Source organism: Lithobates pipiens, unplaced genomic scaffold (genome assembly GCF_037356315.1).
Source record: "Lithobates pipiens isolate NorthernLeopardFrog02 unplaced genomic scaffold, aLitPip1_a1.2 Scaffold_28, whole genome shotgun sequence".
Taxonomy (NCBI): domain Eukaryota; kingdom Metazoa; phylum Chordata; class Amphibia; order Anura; family Ranidae; genus Lithobates; species Lithobates pipiens.
The window spans coordinates 184,453,997-184,472,815 of record NW_027507789.1 but is presented as its reverse complement, the minus strand read 5'-3'; the positions used below and the strand labels follow the sequence as shown (position 1 = coordinate 184,472,815).

General features: G+C 42.1%; 1 protein-coding gene across 1 annotated transcript in view; it reads left to right on the top strand.

The window, feature by feature from the left end:
• The first annotated feature begins 5,998 nt into the window (after positions 1 to 5,998).
• LOC143935912 (integrin alpha-IIb-like) overlaps positions 5,999 to 18,819 on the top strand; it is a 156,194-nt gene continuing 143,373 nt past the window's right edge. Inside the window, exon 1 of the mRNA XM_077460102.1 lies at positions 5,999 to 6,216. Coding sequence (XP_077316228.1) covers positions 5,999 to 6,216 — 218 coding nt within the window. The remainder of the gene's footprint in view (positions 6,217 to 18,819) is intronic.

Genomic DNA, 18,819 nt, shown 5'->3' with positions numbered 1-18,819 from the left:
GTAATGATGTGCTGTAATCTCTAACAACCAATCAATGACCAGTAATAATGTGCAGTAACCTCTCGCAAACCAATCAGTGTGTGGTAATGATGTGTAGTAACTTCTAGCAACCAATGTGCAGCAGGGATGTGCAGTAACCTCTAGTGACCAATCAGTGAGCATTAATAATGTGCAGTAACTTCTAGCAACCAGTCAGTAGGTGGTAATGATATGCTGTAACCTCTGGCAACCAATTGTAATTGCTGTCTGATCTGCTGCAGTAAACTGATTTTGAGTCTACCTGCTACTTTTTGTATGTCTCGGAGGAGGTGGAGATAGAGAAATTGCATAGTGGGCGCCAAGAGGCGGTGGTGTTGGCTTGGGGAGGGGGGGGGGAATGTTTGCCATGGGTCCAATCAATATTATAGATGCCCCTGAGGTAGAGTTGTGAAGAAGGCTGCTTGTAGTTAGCAGCAGGAGCTGTGGAGAAGGCTGAGTGTAGCTAGGGACAATTGTAGAGAAACCTGGGTGCAGCTAGTAACAAGGGTTGTGGAAATTGGGTGTAGTTAGTGATGGTAGTGACAGTAGTAATAATGACTGTAGAGATGGCTGGGTGTAGGTAGGTGTTAATTGACAACACTTGGTGTAGTGAGTGAATATATTGGTACATAAAGTTGGTGGTATCTAGTAGTGGGGAAGGGTTAACTTACTTAGTAACCACTAGGGATGAGCTTCGTGTTCGAGTCGAACATACGTTCGACTCGAGCATCAGCTGTTTGCCCGTTCGGCGAAGTCCGAACGTTTTGGTCCGTTCGCGCCAAATTCGTGTGGCGCTCACGGCCCACAATGCACTGCGATGGCGCAGTGCATTGCTGGCTCGTGATTGGCCAAGCATACACTGTGACCCCGCATGCTTGGCCAATCGCAGCGCCAGCAGCGAGGAGAGCCATGATTGGCCACAGGCAGGATGCCTGTGGCCAATCATAGCTCAGGCTGTGTAGTGCACGCCCCACACTATATAAGGCCGCCAGCGCGGCGGCCTTGTGTAGTGTGTTGGCGTCTGAAGCAGTGGGTGTTCTGTGTACCTTCAACACAGTACACACCGATCGTTTTCGGACGATTTTCGATCTTGCTGTTGTGTAGTGGTTGTTGTCTGCGTGCCCTGACCGCAGTATACACCGCTATATTCACCTCACCTATATAGCTAGTGATCTATCTTTTATAATAGAGCTTGCAGTCAGTAGTGTTAGGAGCTTGTGCGTGCTGTCTGCGTGCTCTGTACCCAGTACATACCGCTATATCCACCTACATAGCTCTTCTCTATTTGAGCCCACTTGCCATCTGCAGGAGTTATTGGAAGTTGTGTGTGCCTCCAGCACAGCACAGTATACATCTGTATATACCCCTTTATCTCTGGTGTTCTATAATAAAGGCATCTGCAGGAGTTAGTGGGTGTTCTGTGTACCTTCAACACAGTACACACCGATCGTTTTCGGCCGATTTTCGATCTTGCTGTTGTGTAGTGGTTGTTGTCTGCGTGCCCTGACCACAGTATACACCGCTATATTCACCTCACATATATAGCTAGTGATCTATCTTTTATAATAGAGCTTGCAGTCAGTAGTGTTAGGAGCTTGTGCGTGCTGTCTGCGTGCTCTGTACCCAGTACATACCGCTATATCCACCTACATAGCTCTTCTCTATTTGAGCCCACTTGCCATCTGCAGGAGTTATTGGAAGTTGTGTGTGCCTCCAGCACAGCACAGTATACATCTGTATATAACCCTTTATCTCTGGTGTTCTATAATAAAGGCATCTGCAGGAGTTAGTGGGTGTTGTGTGCCTCTAGCACAATATACACTACCCAACTGCTTTTTTACCCAACTCCCTTCAGGCCATTACCATGTCTGGAAGGCCAGCAAGGAGAGGCAGACAGGCGCGAGCCGATAAAAGAGGGCAAGCAGGCTCTGTGTCTAGAGACAACAGTGCTGGTCGTGGACGAGGTGCATTGTCATCAGCACATGGCCATGGGACACGCTTGTCCTTCTTTTCGGCAGCTGGACATGTTGAGCCGCAACATGCCAACGACTTGGTAGAGTGGATGACCAAGCCCTCTTCATCCTTCTCATCCTCTCTCACCCAGTCTCAGGGTACTAGCAAAGCAGCTGCCAACGCATCATCTTCCCTCCTCTCAATGTCATCATCAGTGACTCCTTCCCTAGACCCACCACGTCCTCCTGAGGAGTCTCCTGGCATGTGGAAGGCAATGTCCTTGCCTCGCTGGACAGGGCGGTCAGCGGTAAGGTGCATATTACCGCTGACTCATGGTCCAGCAGGCATGGACGGGGATGTTACCTGTCTTTCACGGCCCATTGGGTCACTCTTCTGGCAGCTGGGAAGGATGCAGGACAAGGTGCAGTAGTGTTGGAGGTTGTTCCGCCACCACGCCTCCAAAATGCTACTATTGGTTGTGACACACCTCTGTCCTCCACCCCCCTCCTCTTCTTCTTCCTCTATGGCCTCTTCCAGTGCTCTGTCCTCAGAACCAGCGGTGCTCCGTAGGCGTTCCAGGGGCTACGCAAGTACGCAGGCAAAACGATGCCATGTCGTGCTTGCGCTGGTTTGTTTGGGGGACAGGAGCCACACTGGGGCGGATGTTTTGTCAGCTCTGCAGGGGCAGGCCGAGAGGTGGTTGACGCAAAACGCCAGCTTAAGCCAGGAATGGTGGTTTGCGACAATGGCACCAACCTCCTCTCCGCCCTCTGACAGGGACAACTGACCCATGTGCCCTGTGTAGCTCACGTCCTTAACCTGGTGGTGCAGTGGTTCTTGGGCAGGTACCCCGGCTTACAGGATGTCCTGAAGCAGGCCAGGAAAGTCAGTGTGCATTTCCGCCGATCATTTAATGCCTGTGCTCGGCTGGCTGAGCTCCAAAAGGAGTTGAACCTGCCCAAGAACCGCCTTATATGTGACATGCCCACCAGGTGGAACTCAACGTTGGCCATGCTGCAGCGGCTGCACACGCAGCAAAGGGCCATCAGGGGAGCTCGGTTTTTTCTCACCACGCCAGTGGGGCATGATCAGGGATGCATGCACTGTCCTGTCACCGTTTGAGGAGGCCACAAGGATGGTGAGCAGTGACAGTGCATGCATCAGTGACACTGTACCTCTTGTCCACCTCTTGGAGCATACACTGCGTGGAATAATGAACAGGGCACTTGAGGCAGAACAGAGGCAGGAAGAGGAGGACTTCCTTGCCTCTCAAGGCCCCCTTTATCCAGACAGTGTTCCTGCTGTGCCACCCATCACATAGGAAGAGGATGAGGAGGAGGAAGAGGAGGAGGAGGAGGATGATTGTGTCAGCATGGAGGTGGAGGCTGGCACTCAGCATCAGCAGCAGCAGCAGCAGTCTTGTAGGGATGATTTACAGTCCCAAGAAACATGTGGACTTGTACATGGCTGGGAGGAGGTAGCTGCGGATCATGTTGTCCTTAGTGACCCAGAGGACTCCGGACCGAATGCCTCAGCTAACCTACGCTGCATGGCCTCCCTGATCCTGCAAAGCCTGTGGAAGGATCCTCGTATTCTTCGGATCAAGGAGAGGGACCATTACTGGCTGGCCACTCTCCTTGATCCACGGTACAAGAGTAAGGTTGCCGACCTTATCTTGCCATCGCAGAGGGAGCAGAGGATGAGACATCTCCGGGAGGCCTTGCAGAAAGGTCTGTGCAACGCGTTCCCAGAGACTGGGAGGTTAGAAAACTCCTGGTCCTGGACAACGTGTTGCTGAGGCATCGGTCAGAAGGAGCGGTGGCCGTCTGACTAATGCTTTCAGACAATTTTTTAGTCCGCAGCCCCAAGGTATGATCGGTTCCAGCACCCATCGCCAGCGTCTGATTTACATGGTGCAGGAATACCTAGGGGCAAGGTCAGACTTGGACACCTTTCCCACCGAAAATCCTCTGGCTTACTGGGTCTTGAGGATGGATCACTGGCCAGAGCTTGCACAGTATGCAATTGAGCTACTGGCCTGTCCTGCATCCAGCGTTCTTTCGGAACGCACCTTCAGTGCTGCTGGTGGCTTTGTTACCAATCACAGGATGCGGCTGTCTACCGAAACAGTTGATCGACTGACCTTCATCAAGATGAATCAGTCTTGGATCACCCACAGCTACCAAGCACCTGAAGCTGATGTAACCGAATAATTTTTTTTGAAATATCACATTCCTTCAAGACTGCCTATGCTGATGCTGAGTGACTGTCCTGTTATGTTGATTGTCTATCCTCTTCCTCCTCCGATGATATGTTGGAAGAACATTTCTGTTTCTGGGTGATGCCATCAGCCCAATTTTTCTGCCCCTGTTTAACAGGGGCGTTTAAGTACAATTTTTGATGCAATGCTTTGCAGCAGGGCTAATTCCTGCAATAAAACAAGAGTATATGGGAGAGGTTGCAGTGTCGTGGCACCAGTGCCTAAGGCCCAATTTTTCTGCCCCTGTTTAACAGGGGCGTTTAAGTACAATTTTTGATGCAATGCTTTGCAGCAGGGCTAATTCCTGCAATAAAACAAGAGTATATGGGAGCGGTTGCAGTGTCGTGGCACCAGCACCAGTGCCTAAAGCCCAATTTTTCTGCCCCTGTTTAACAGGGGCGTTTAATTACAATTTTTGATGCAATGCTTTGCAGCAGGGCTAATTCCTGCAATAAAACTAGAGTATATGGGAGAGGTTGCAGTGTCGTGGCACCAGCACCAGTGCCTAAGGCCCAATTTTTCTGCCCCTGTTTAACAGGGACATGTAATTACAATTCTTGATATAATATTTCACAGGAGGGCCCGTTCCTGTGCCCACCCAGAGTAACTGTGAGGACTTATAGTGTTGTGGCACCAGCACCACAACCACCAAAGGTCAATTTTTCTACCACTGTTCAACAATGGCATGTAATTACAATTCTTGATATAATCGTTCACAGCAGGGCGCTCCAGCGCCCACCAAGAGTCACTTTCAGGGCTTACAATGTTGTGGCAAAACCAACACCTTGTTCCGCCATTTCTGCAGAGCATATAGGGCAGGCCCCTACTTTCAAACATCCAACTTACAAACATCTCCTACTTGCAAATGGAAGGAGACAACAGCAAGTGAGATGAAAAAAGATGGACGATAAAATAAATTATACAGGGGTGATAACCCTTCCCTATGTTTTCCAAAAAGCTTAAAAATTTTTTTTTTGACTGGAGCTACACTTTAAAAATGTACCAGTTGAAAATTACAAACAGATTCAACTTAACACAACAAACCTACACAGTCCCTGTCTTGTTTGCACCGCCTGTATACTGCTGTTCTGAGTATATAGGGCCTGGGGGCCACACGCATTTCCTTTTTTTGGGTACGGGATTCCCCTTAATATGCATACAAGACCCAAAGGGGCTGGTAATGGGTAGGGAGGGCTACCGATGCCATTTTTCTCAATGATTTTCAACCATATTGCAGGAACCAGATATAACATTAAAACCGCAAGCAGCTTTAAATGACGTTATTTCCGTTAAATGTCATTTTGTGCAGGGACTGTTCTAAACACGGGAAACACGTGGCACTTCACAGGCATACTACAAACACCCCCCAGGCACCATATTTAAAGGAATATTTCACTTTTTTTCCACTTTAATCGTCATTAAAATCAGTGCTCCCGCCAAAATGGCAGTTTTTAAAACTTTTTTTTGCATTGACCCATGTCCCCTGGGGCAGGAGCCAGGTCCCCAAACCCTTTTTAGGACAGTATCTTGCATATTAGCCGTTAAAATTAGCACTTTTAATTTCGAACGTTCGAGTCCCATAGACTTCAATGGGGTTTTAACTTTCGTACGAATTTGGGGTCCGTTCGAAAGTTCTGGTGCGAACCGAACCGGGGGGTGTTCGGCTCATCCCTAGTAACCACTAGTAAGAAAGATGCTGTAATGATTCAGGAAACAGTGGAGCCTGTATTCTACAAGTAAGACACAGGCTGAGTCATATGTGAAAGGATGTCACAGAGAAGGAATACACATAGCAAAAGAAGAGTAGTCAGTTTCTGCTTTATTTGTAGCTGGACTGATCGCATCATGCTGCTGTGTCTGCTGCTTCTCATTCCCCCCTATACCCACTCCTTGAATCTGGATAAGCTGAACCCCCAAAACTTTTCTGGACCCCATGGAAGCTACTTTGGATTCTCCTTTGATTTCTACAAGTCAGCAGCTAACAAGTAAGTGCACAGAATGTGCTGGGCTTGTACAATGTGTACAATACAGGAGAGAGCTGGATGGGAATTAAACAAACCTGTCATAGAAGGTTACACTCAACTTTTTTTGAGGCCCTTTAAATTTTATCTATAGTCTGGAGGCTGCAGGTGAGAACACCTTGTCCCAGTCTGTATAAATGGGACAGATGTATTAAGTTACTGTTTGTTTACTCAAAAAATTTTACTATAATATTGTTTTTTTATTTTCCCTGTTTTATTTGACTATTTTAGCGCTTACAGTGTTAGTCCACCCAAAACAGATTTTTTGAATTTGGGTTGGTATTGGCTAAGGAACCCACCATCAACCTACTTTTGTTGTAGACCAAGATGTCATATTTTGGGTGGGTATTGGCTGAGAAACCCATCATCAACCTACTTTTTTGTAAACCAAGATGTCATACTTTAGGTGGGTATTGGCTGAGAAACCCACCATCAACCTACTTTTTTTGTAGACCAAGATGTCACACTTTAGGTGGGTATTGGCGGAGAAACCCACCATCAACCTACTTTTTTTGTGTACCAAGATGTCACACTTTAGGTGGGTATTGGCGGAGAAACCCACGGTCAACCTACTTTTTTTGTAGACCAAGATGTCATACTTTGAGAGGGTATTGGCTGAGAAACCAACCATCAACCTACTTTTTTTGTAGACCAAGATGTCATACTTTAGGTGGGTATTGGCTGAGAAACCCACCATCAACCTACTTTTTTTGTAGATGAAGATGTCACACTTTAGGTGGGTATTGGCTGAGAAACCCATCATCAACCTACTTTTTTTTGTAAACCGAGATGTCATACTTTGGGTTGGTATTGGCTGAGCCTGAGAAGCCAACCATCAACCTACTTTTTTTGTAGACCAAGATGTCATACTTTAGGTGGGTATTGGCTGAGAAACCCACCATCAACCTACTTTTTTTGTAGACCAAGATGTCATAAAGAATTCACGTTGAAAACTTCGGAAACTGAAAGGCTTTTTTTTATCTGTGCAGCAAATAACAATACTCCAGGATGTACAAAATCAATCACACTAGCACATATACTTTACATGTCAATGTACTGAGGCCCCTCCATGGCATTAGCTGTTGCAAGGAGGCTTTGCTTGACAACTACTGTCCTTACATGCAGCAAGGTGAAATCTCCCAAAATGGGATGCAGGGTGGATAAAAATTGATGCTTTAAAAAAAAAAAAAATTTTTTTTATTTTTATCAAATTTATTTTAATAAAATGCTTTTGGAGTAAAAATCTATCTAAAGATAGTTTTCTATTTAAGATACATTAATAATTTAGTTTATTCAGCATGGAATGGAGTTAAGTTGTGTAGCATGAGGCATTATATTCTGCAATATTTTAATTTTTTGGTAAACTCATTCAATGAATCCAAGCTCTGCAGGCTGAGATACCATGCATTGCATTGATGCATTCACACAATTTCTTAGTACCGATGAGATAAAACAAAGTTTAGGAATATTCCTTTATTCCATTGTTTTGCAAATCTATGTACATTACAAACTGTATGATTGAATTGGTTCTGATATTGCTGTTTTACTAACCTGACAACTTATTATTCTAATTTTATTCAAATTTTATACAAATTTTGTTTGCAAATATTAAAGATTCTAACTACCAGCAACAATAAGTCCTTACATTTAAAGAGCACCTGTCACCTGCCACCACGTCCCTCACCTTGTGTCACTGCTGCATTCCATTAAAGTGAATGGGACTGTTGGTGAGTCAACAGTGGGTCAGAGGAGGAGCCGCTGCGGGACAGAGATGACAGTTGCCCTTTAACCACTTAAAGACCAGCCGCCGCAGTTATACTGTGGCAGGTTGGCTCTCATGGTCGAATCGCTGTCATGGTACGTTTGCCTCTTTAAGCCCTTGTACACACGGTCGGACATTCCGACAACCAAATCCGTCGGATTTTGTCTGACGGATTTTGTCCGAAATTGGTGTTGCATACACGCGGTCGGACAAAGTTGTCGGAAAATCTGATCGTTCAGAAAATGATGACGTTATTTAGTTACGACGGGACTACGTTCAGGCTAGTAGCCAATAGCTTTGGTCTAGGAATTTGATCTGAGCATGCGTGGCACTTTGTCCAATCAGAATTCTCTACAAATGATCAGACAAAGTCCGATCGGATCATGTTGTCGGAAAATTTTATAGTCCAGCTCTAAAACTTTGTCAGTCGGATATTCCGACGGAAACAGTCCGATGGAGCCCACACACGGTCGGATTACCCGACAACGCGGTCCGATCGGACATTTTCTGTCGGAATGTCCGACCGTGTGTACAAGGGCTTAAACCGCCGGCCACCCGCGACCGCTCCTGAGAGAGACAGAAGAGAGATCTGTCAATGTAAACAGACAGATCCCTGTTCTGTCAGGGGAGGATACACAGATTGTCTGTTCCTAGTGATTAGGAACAGCAATCTGTCTCTTCCCCCAGTCACTACACTGCCCCCACAGTTAGAAACACCTCCCTAGGGAGCACTTAGCCCCTTGAACAAAATATTACAGCGTACACATGCAAAAAAACGGCATTTACCTCCTGCAAGGCAATTTAAAACACCCAGACATTTTCAAAAAACATTATCAAAAAATATGGGGATTTGGTCACACCATATTTCTATATGGTGCTTAACCTGCATGTTGTTTTATGCAAAAGACACTGTGGGTGTGCATGCCATGGGAGCACACGCGTGGGTCTTGTGGACTCTACGACCGCCGGCCACCCGCACACAGAGGCAGGACGGGGATCTGTAAACAAGGCAGATCTCTGTTCTGTCACGGGACAACATGGAGATCTGCTGTTCTTAGTGATGAGGAACAGCGATCTCTTGGTTGTCCCAGTGAGCCCAGCCCCCACACAATTAGAACACACCCAGTGAACACAGTTAACCCCTTGATCGCCCCTAGTGTTAACCCCTTCCTTGTCAGTGACATTTATACAGTAATCAGGGGCTATTATTAGCTCTGATCGCTGTATAAATGTCAATGGTCCCAAAAAAGTGTTTGATCTGTCTGCCGCAATGTTGCAGTCCCGCTAAAAATTGCTGATCACCGCCATTACTAGTAAAACAAAAAATGCCATAAAGCTATCCTGTAGTTTGTAGACGCGTAAACCAATCAACATACGAATATTGCGATTTATTTTTTACCAAAAAATAGGTAGAAGAATATATATAAAAACCGCAGAGATAATCTAACACAACCAAAAGAAAGCTCTATTTGTGGGTACAAAAAAGGACATCAATTTTGTCTGGGTACAACATCGCGCGACCGTGCAATTGTCAGTTAAAGCGACGTAGTGCCGTATCGCAATAAATGGCCTGGTCATTAAGGGGTCAAATCCTTCCGGGGCTGAAGTGGTTAAATCAACTTGATTTAAATCAAATCCACCCTGGATACAGATGACATTAACCACCCAGCCCATTTAAAAGATGGCATTTTTGTTGCTAGAAAATTACATAGAAGTTGGGACCCCCAAACATTATGCAGAGATCCTGGAGAATAAAATGGTGGGTTTTGCAATATTTGTCACATAATATTTGCTCAGCTGTTTTTCAAACACCCATTCTTTTGAAAAAATTAACTTTAATGAATTTTAGTGAACATAGACACAATATAATACCCCAATTTTTTGGTAAATTATAAATGATTATATTACATCAAGTAAATTAGATAGCAAATATGTCTTGCTTTAAAATTGCGTGGGACGGCAACAAACTACTTTAAAATCTCCATAGGTGATGCATTAAAGCAGAGCTCCACTTAAAAAGGGAAGCTTCGCTTATCTGCCTCCTCCCCTTTCGGTGCAACATAGTGAATATAGGGGGCTGGGGGTGATTTCATTTTTTAAATTATTTTATTTATTTAATTTAACCACTTCTGGAAGGTTTTACTCCCTTCATGACCAGGGCATTTTTTTTTTTTTTGCTATTCAGCCCTGTGCTACCTTACCTGGAATTGCTCAGTCATGCAACACTGTACAAATATGAAATTTATATAATTTTTTTTCCCGCACAAATAGAACTTTCTTTTAGTGGTATTTGATTACCATTGGGTTTGACATTTTTTATTAAATAAACGAAAAAAGGCCAAACATTTTGAAGAAAAAAAAGCTATATTTTCTACTTTCCGTTATTAAACATAAATAAATAGGGGATACATTTATGGACTTTTATTTTTTTGTTTAATGTCTTTACTGGTAATTACGGTGATCAGCGATTTTTAACGGGACTGCGACATTGCGGTGTACAAATCTGACCCCAAGTGACACTTTTTGGGGACCAGTGACATCAATTCAGTGATCAGTGCTAAAAAAAATGCACTAATCAATGTATAAATGACACTAGCAGGGAAGGGGTTAACACTAGGGGGTGATCAAGGGGTTAACGGTGTTCCCTGGGTGTGTTCTAATTGTGTGGGGGCTGGGCTCACAGGAACAACACAGAGATCGCTGTTCCTAATCACTAGGAACAGCAGATCTCCATGTTGTCCCCTGTCAGAACAGGGATCTGCCTTGTTTACATAGGCTGATCCCTGTTCTGCCTCTGTTTGCGGGTGGCCGGCAGTCGTAGAGTCCACAAGACCCGCGCACGTGCTCCGATGTCATGCGCGCTCACAGTGTCTTTTGCATGAAACAGCATGCAGATCCGTTGTTTTGCGAAATAGAGCTGCCCTGCCACAGTATATGTGCGGAGGGCAGTTTTAAAGTGTATAATTGGTTTGTGTGAAAGTTATAGCATCTACAAACTATGGTGTACAGACTGGAATTTACGCAGATATAGATACTGTACTGAATGAATGAATGAAATACTTATATAGCGCACAATGCGAACTGAATCGCCTCTAGGCGCTGTGGCGAGCTTTGATTATCTGCTAAAAGAGGAAGGTCTTGAGTTTTTTCCTAAAAGCCAGGTGATTTTCTTCCAGGCGGATGTTGATTGGTAGAGCATTCCATAGCCGAGGCCCTTGGACAGCGAATCTCCGATCACCCTTGGATTTATACCGGGCTTTGGGCACGAGGAGGAGGTTTTTGTTGGCTGATCAAAGACTGCGGTTTGGTGTGTAATGATTTATTTTCTCCATTAGGTATTGCGGAGCTTCTCTATGCACACATTTGTGGGTGAGGCAAAGGGTCTTGAACGTGATCCGATTTTTTACGGTTAGCCAATGTAAGCTCCTCAGTGAAGGAGAAATGGATTCCCAGGGTTTTTTTCCTGTTATCAGCCTTGCCGCCGTGTTTTGGATCAGTTGTAATCGCGCAAGTTGATATTGTGGTAATCCTATGTAAAGCGAGTTTACGTAGTCCAGTCGTGAATTAATGATTGTTCCAACTACCACTGCTTTGTCATTCTTTGGGATAAAAGGGATGAGTCTGCGAAGCATGCGCAGCAGATGGTGAGATCGACTGACTACAGATCCTATTTGCGCATCCATTGACATTTGTGCATCTAAAATAACCCAGAGACTCTTCTCTTTGGTCTTTGGGGAGATAGTCTGCCCAAAGACGGTTGGTGGAGACCAGGAGGTTTTGGTTGCGGGCTTATGATTTTGGTGTAAGATAAGAAGCTCTGTCTTTGATTGGTTCAGCTGGAGGGAGTTGGTGGTCATCCAGTCCTCTATTGATTTGAGGCAGTTTTCAAGTTGTTGTTGGTGATCTTTTCTTCCATTGATCCGGAAATAAAGTAGCTTGTCATCAGCGTAAGAGTGGGAGCAGAGATCTGAGCATCTGATGATTTGAAGGAGTGGGCGAATGTAAATGTTGAAGAGAACGGGTGACAACGGAGAGCCTTGAGGGATTCCGCAGGTGACTGCCCGAGTTTCGGAGAGGAATTTTCCTAGTTTCACTGTCTGTGACCGATTTCCTAGGAAGGACGCGAACCAATGGAGATCTATGTCTTGGACTCCGGCTACTTCTGTGAGGCGGACGAGTAGAGTATTGTGATCTACTGTATCAAACGCTGCACTTAGGTCTAGCAGTACGAGGAGACACGGCTCTCCGTCATCTGCTGCTTCGAGGGCGTCATCCCAAATCTTGAGGAGAGCTGTTTCTGTTCCATGACCCGGGCGGAAGCCTGATTGCAGTGGGTCCAGGAGTTTGTGAGTATCCAGGTGAAGTTGTAGCTGATGTACTACGGCTTTCTCCATGATCTTAGAAATGGTATTGAGGCTTGTAATCGGCCTACGGTTGTTTGGATCCTGAGGGTCCAGGTTTGGTTTCTTGAGTAGAGGTTTGACGATGCCTTGTTTGAGGATGCTGGGAACAATCCCTTCGTGGAATGATCGGTTTATGAGGTGGGTTATGGTTGGAGCCACGATGTCGGAGCATTCTTTCAGTAGTTTTGTGGGGATGATGTCAATAGGTGAGGTACTGTCACGCAGTTTATTAATGATGTTTTTTGCGGTGTCTACGGTAATTGGGGATAGTGAAAATGTTGGCGGTTGCGGTATGTTGGTGCGGACATCCTCTTTATGTATTTGCTGGCTGAGGTTGGATGTTTTCTTCTGACAAATTGTTTCCCTGATGGTTTTGACTTTATCGATGAAAAAATCCGACAGTTTGTCACAGTAATCCTGGGATTCGCTTTCTGGGGTTCTAGGCACACCGGATTCATTGATTGATTAACCAGTTTAAACAGTTCCCGTGGTTGGTTTGCAACCGTTGAGATTGTATATGAGAAGTGGTCCTTTTTGGCTTTGAAGATTGCTTTCCGATAATTCTCTGTCAGACCTTTGTAGTTAACCACTTCAATACAGGGCACTTAAACACCTTCCTGCCCAGACCAATTTTGAGCTTTCAGCGCTGTCGCACTTTGAATGACAATTGCGCGGTCATGCTACACTGTACCCAAATGAAATTTGTATCATTTTTTTCCCACAAATAGAGCTTTCTTTTGGTGGTATTTGATCACCTCAGCAGTTTTTATTTTTTGTGCTACAAATAAAAAAATACCGAAAATTTTGAAAAAAATAATGTTTTTTTTTTGTTTCAGTTTCAAAACTTTGTAAATAAGTACGTTTCCTCCTTCACGGATGGGCACTGATGGGGCTACACTGATGGGCACTGATAAGGCGGCACTGATGGGCACCAATGAAGTGGCACTGATGAGGTGGCATTGATGGACACTGATAGGCGGCACTGATAGGCGACACTGATAGGCGACACTGATAGGCGACACTGATGGGCGACACGGATGGGCGACACGGATGGACACTGATAGGTAGCACAAATTGGCACTGATAGCTGGCACGTATTGGCATGGATGAGCGGCACAGATGGGCATGGGTAGGCGGCACAGATGGGCATGGGTAGGCGGCACAGATGGGCATTGGTAGGCGGCACAGATGGGCATGGGTGGGCACTGATAGGGGACACAGGTGGGCACTGATAGGCGGCACAGGTGGGCACTCATTAGCGGCACAGGTGGGCACTCATTAGCGGCACAGGTGGGCACTCATTAGCGGCACAGGTGTTATACTGTACTAATGGATGCCAATCAGTGCCAAACAATAATGCATGCCAATCAGTGATGCCCATTGTGGGCACTGATTGCCATCCATTATGGGCACTGATTGGCATCCATTGTGCCTGACTGGCATCCCTGGTGGTCTAGGGAGGATTACCTCTGCTGGGCATCCCTGGTGGTCTGGTGGCGTCCCTGGTGGTCCAGTGTGGGCATCCTCGGGGGGGCTGTGCTGATAATCGATCAGCACAGACCCCCCCTGTCAGAGGAGCAGCCGATCGGCTCTCCTCTACTCGCGTCTGACAGACGCGAGTGAGGAAAAGCCGATCACCGGCTCTTCCCATTTACACTGTGATCAGCCGTGATTGGACACGGCTGATCACGTGGTAAAGGGTCTCCGTCGGAGACTCTTTACCGAGATCGTAGTTGCCGGGTGTCAGACTGACACCCCGCAACAACGATCGCCGCGATGCGCGCCCCTGGGGGCGCGCAGCGGCTCATAATCCTGATCACGTCATATGACGTCCGGTTAGGATTATGAAACCACTTTGCCGCTGTCTATTTGTAATAGGGCGGGCGGCAAGTGGTTAAATAGGTTTTCCTCGGTGGGATTTCTTCTCCATGTTCTTTCCGCTCTTCTGCGTTCTTGCTTTAGTACGGAGAGGGAGCTATTGAACCATCCAGCATTTTTCTTCCTGATGAGAGCCCTGCATTTTGGTGCTACCGAGTCTGCTGATTGCAGTAATGCCTTGTTCAGGGAGTTGAGTGTTTCCTCCGTAGAGTGGTTTAAGGTTATTTGAAATAAAATAGCTTATAATGTATAAATATTTCAAAGTCTTAAGTATATATGTTGAAATCGATTAATCTTGTGAGACGAATTTCCTTAATTAGTTCTAAGTCAGCGTAATTCAAAAATGTGTATTTATTTGTACACATTTAAATACAAAAGGATGCTTACAAAAATAGTACAATAATAATCATTTGTGTCTTTAAAAATTGTCTTATGAAAATGTAAGATTATTGCTGTGTGGCCTAAAATGGCGGAATAACCCTTTGTATGCTGTGTATAAGAGATGGGTCTGCTTGCCTGCTTGGTCTTCAAGAGCACATCTGCCTAGTTGTGTGTGTAGGATTCAACAGCAAGCCTCACTCCCAGCTCTTACCATTATATTAACCAGGCTCTAATCTCCCGCCCGAAAGATAACTCCTCCTTTACAAAGGTGTGGGCTGAGTGGTTGTTATAATCAATGTAACATGTGTTACCACTTAACACAATTCTAGCTTCTGATGACATGGCAGGAAATGTAGAAGATAGAATTTTAAGCTCACATAGTTCTACAGACTTCTTAATTACAAACATGATATGGCAGGAAATGTAGAAGATATAATTTCAGTCTCTTAAGAAAAATATGTTCTCACTTTACATAGAAAAACATATATATATATATATGAACTGGAGAATTTAACATAAACAACATTTATCAAAATCCTGACAGGTTTTAAATATTTACTTCTTCAATTATCGCAAGTCATAACATAGAAATTACTGTCTCAAAGTCTCTTTCACACAATATGGAAAACTTATATTCTGAATAAAGTATAATAAAGCCAATTAATATTTAGATATTAAGAATATAACATTCCCCTCTGAAATATGAATACTAATCATATTTTTCAGATTAAAAATTCATTCATCATCATTCATGTCACATTCAAACAAACTTTGATTCAATAACTCCAAATGTTTTGTCATGCACAATTTGATTCGTCCCTTCAAAACCCATTTTCCTCTTCAATTTATTTTGTAAATCAATCATCTCCTTTCTTAATATCACTTCTAATTCGATAATATAATTTTTTCATTCTAAACATTTAACATAACAGGAATATAAGAAATAACATGATAATAATAAAAATAATTACAATAGGATGTGATAAAATATTTCCTGCTGCTGAAGTTATCGAAGTTTTCCCCCACATGGATACATTATTACTAAATTTTTTCCACCAATTACTTCCTGAAAATTCTGACCATTGATGCAATATTTCTTGCAAATTACCTTGTTCATGTTTAAACAATACTTCTGCATTCTGCAATTCCTTAGCCAAAGCTATTAATAAACCTTGATCCTTTTGAATATATATTTGCCCATTTTTCCCATGGAAATTCATCTCTTTGGGAAATATTATACTGTGTAGGAAGAGCGCTAATATTTTTCATAAACATATTTGTTAAATTTGTTCTCAATCCATTAATACTTATTGCAACAATATTTCCTTCTATACAATACAACCCTTGATTTAGGTTTTCTGTATTTGTACAAGAAGAGAAAAAAGTTTTAACCCTTTCTGTATCTGACATAATCTGAAAACAAACCTTCTTTTTATCTACACGAGTAATTAATTCAGAATAAATTTTATTTTCAATTCTTGCTGAACATAATGTATGATTATGATAACAAGAATGAAATATGCTTTTATCTTGATTAGGTAAACATATAATTTTAGACTGGAATTGTAAACATGATGACAAATCTAATTGTTCTAATTCAGAATTTTCATTGTTAAATACAAAATCTGTATACTGTAATTTATAATATAATAATTGTGTATTACTGACAGGTAATCCCAAAACAGTAATTGGAACCAAAATTTGTTCTTTTCCAGCTATTGGAATCATAAAAGAACTATAACATATGTCCTGCTTGCATCCTATCCATTTATTTACCCATAAATCTGTATGATTTATCGCATATAAATATTCTTTGGGTAAATACTGTAAAATGCCAAGAGGAGTTATTCCACAAAATTAGTGGAATATTCCGTTTGAATCTCTAAGCATGCTCTGGCTATATGAGAATGTTGTTCACTTCTCATCAAATCAAGAGTAATATTTTGAAGATGTAAAATAGATGGACCCATTATATTAGCAGTTTTAATTACCATATTTTCTAAAATCTGATTTAAATGTCTTTGTATTTTAATACCGTTACTTCCCACTAAACCAGCGGTTTCTAGATCAGACTTTAAAGTATTAATATCCATACTATTTGTTATACTCCCGATTGCGCCAATCCCTCCTAAAATACCTTCAACAATACCACGCTTATTTCTGTTATGATTTCTATTATTAATTCCAAACCATCTCTCAATACCCAATTCCATATTAACCAAATGTCCTTGACATTGTGGAAACCTTGTAGAAATTTTCCATTCTGAAACATTAAAGTTCCACAAAATAATGACAAACTTTCCTTCTCTCAAAAGAGTTCTGGATTGGAAATAGTTAATCTGAAAAGGGCTTGCAGAGAAACTTTTCTTATTAACACATGGAGTTTTCCTTGGAGACATAACAATAACACTTGCCTTTGCACATTTCACCGGATAATTTTCTATTGATATGCAACATTCATATATGCCAGTATCATTCAAAGATACTCTCATTTGTTGATAAACAAATGTATCATTGATCCAATTCACACTACCAAAAATTCCTTTATGAATTATGATAGTAGAACTATAAAGAAAACTACCCAAAAACTCATCATTCCTTTTCCAAGTCAACAATGAATTTTGAGGTAAAGATATTTTTGTATCACATATCAAATGCAAATTATCTTTATCTTCCATAATTTTCAAAGATTGTGGGAAAATATTAATTTCTGGAACAATCTTATCAACTATAAAGATATCAATTTTGACCCTTATTTCAGTAAATTTTCTTGTTACTTTAAAATCCCATGTTCTTACAACGTCTCCTTTTTCATTTTCAATGATGTTTAAATATTTTGGATTTAATATCTTTACAAAACTTTGAAAAAGATAATAAAATTGATCAAAGGAATAAAGTATTTTCCCAGATCTTGTCATAATATTAGTAACATCTCCAGACCACATTGTTGACTCATTACCTTTTAAATATATAGACCAGAAACTCCTCAACAATATGTTACACTCAAAAGTTCCGGTTTTGTTATTTAGTCTATAAGATCCCTGCATTTTAACAAACTTTGTTTTGGATTCTATTTTAACTTTGATTTCAATATCATTGCTGTGAATGAAATACAATTGTAAACAACAATGATATCCATCTCCAATACATAAAAATCCATACAAATCTTCTGCTGTATTAATATCAACATCTCTAAAATTATGATTTTTATCATATGCACTAATATCAATAACTCTATCGTTTTTGTCCTTTGTAATGATATCAATGTTCTTATTTTTCAGTTCATCTGCATTGATATCAATGTCTACATCTCTCTTATTTCTGAATAACATATGATCTTTGTTGTGTAATTCTTCATTCCTGTTAGTCTTTGCATAACTTGAGCAGTTCTTGATATATCTTATCACAAATAAAATTGTCATTAGGAAAAAGATGAATCCTGTGATGAGGATACATTTTCTCTCTTTTACACTTTTCATTTGTTGTGCTGACATCTTTTTTCTTTTGGAATACGCACTTTCTTCAGGTTCGATTTTTATTTTTAATTCCTGAAAAAATAAAGGCAGCATCATTATCTTGGAATATAAAATTTGTTATACCCACATTTTTCTTTCTACATACTTGTTTCACTGAACTGAGAAAGTATTTGTACCCCTTGAACATCCCAAAATGTCCATGGACCTTCCCAATTACTTTTCCATGTTTCAACTCCTGAAACTCTGTGACGTGCATTTCACCATCTCTGGGTGTGACCTCACATGTAACAATTCTTTAATCATCTTTTATCTTTTCTGTCTTAGACTTGTGTCAACAATATCTAATTTTATTTTAAATAAACCTTTCTGTTCCTGATCTACTTGATAGACCGCTTATCTTGTATAAAAGATAATTTTTGGTTTAACAACAAAATAACAAAATGTTACAAAAAACAATATCAATTGTAAAATATCAAAAATAGATTATTCTTACAATGAAGATTAAATCCGATATGTGCGTGGATTTAATAACAATCCTTCATGATATATATAAATATATGTCTTATGTGTACTGGAATAAAACTTTCACTGTAATGTGTGTACTCCATTGTCTGTGTCCACTCCTAAACAAAAAAACAGCCCAAACTTTATTTTCCTTCTAAGAATG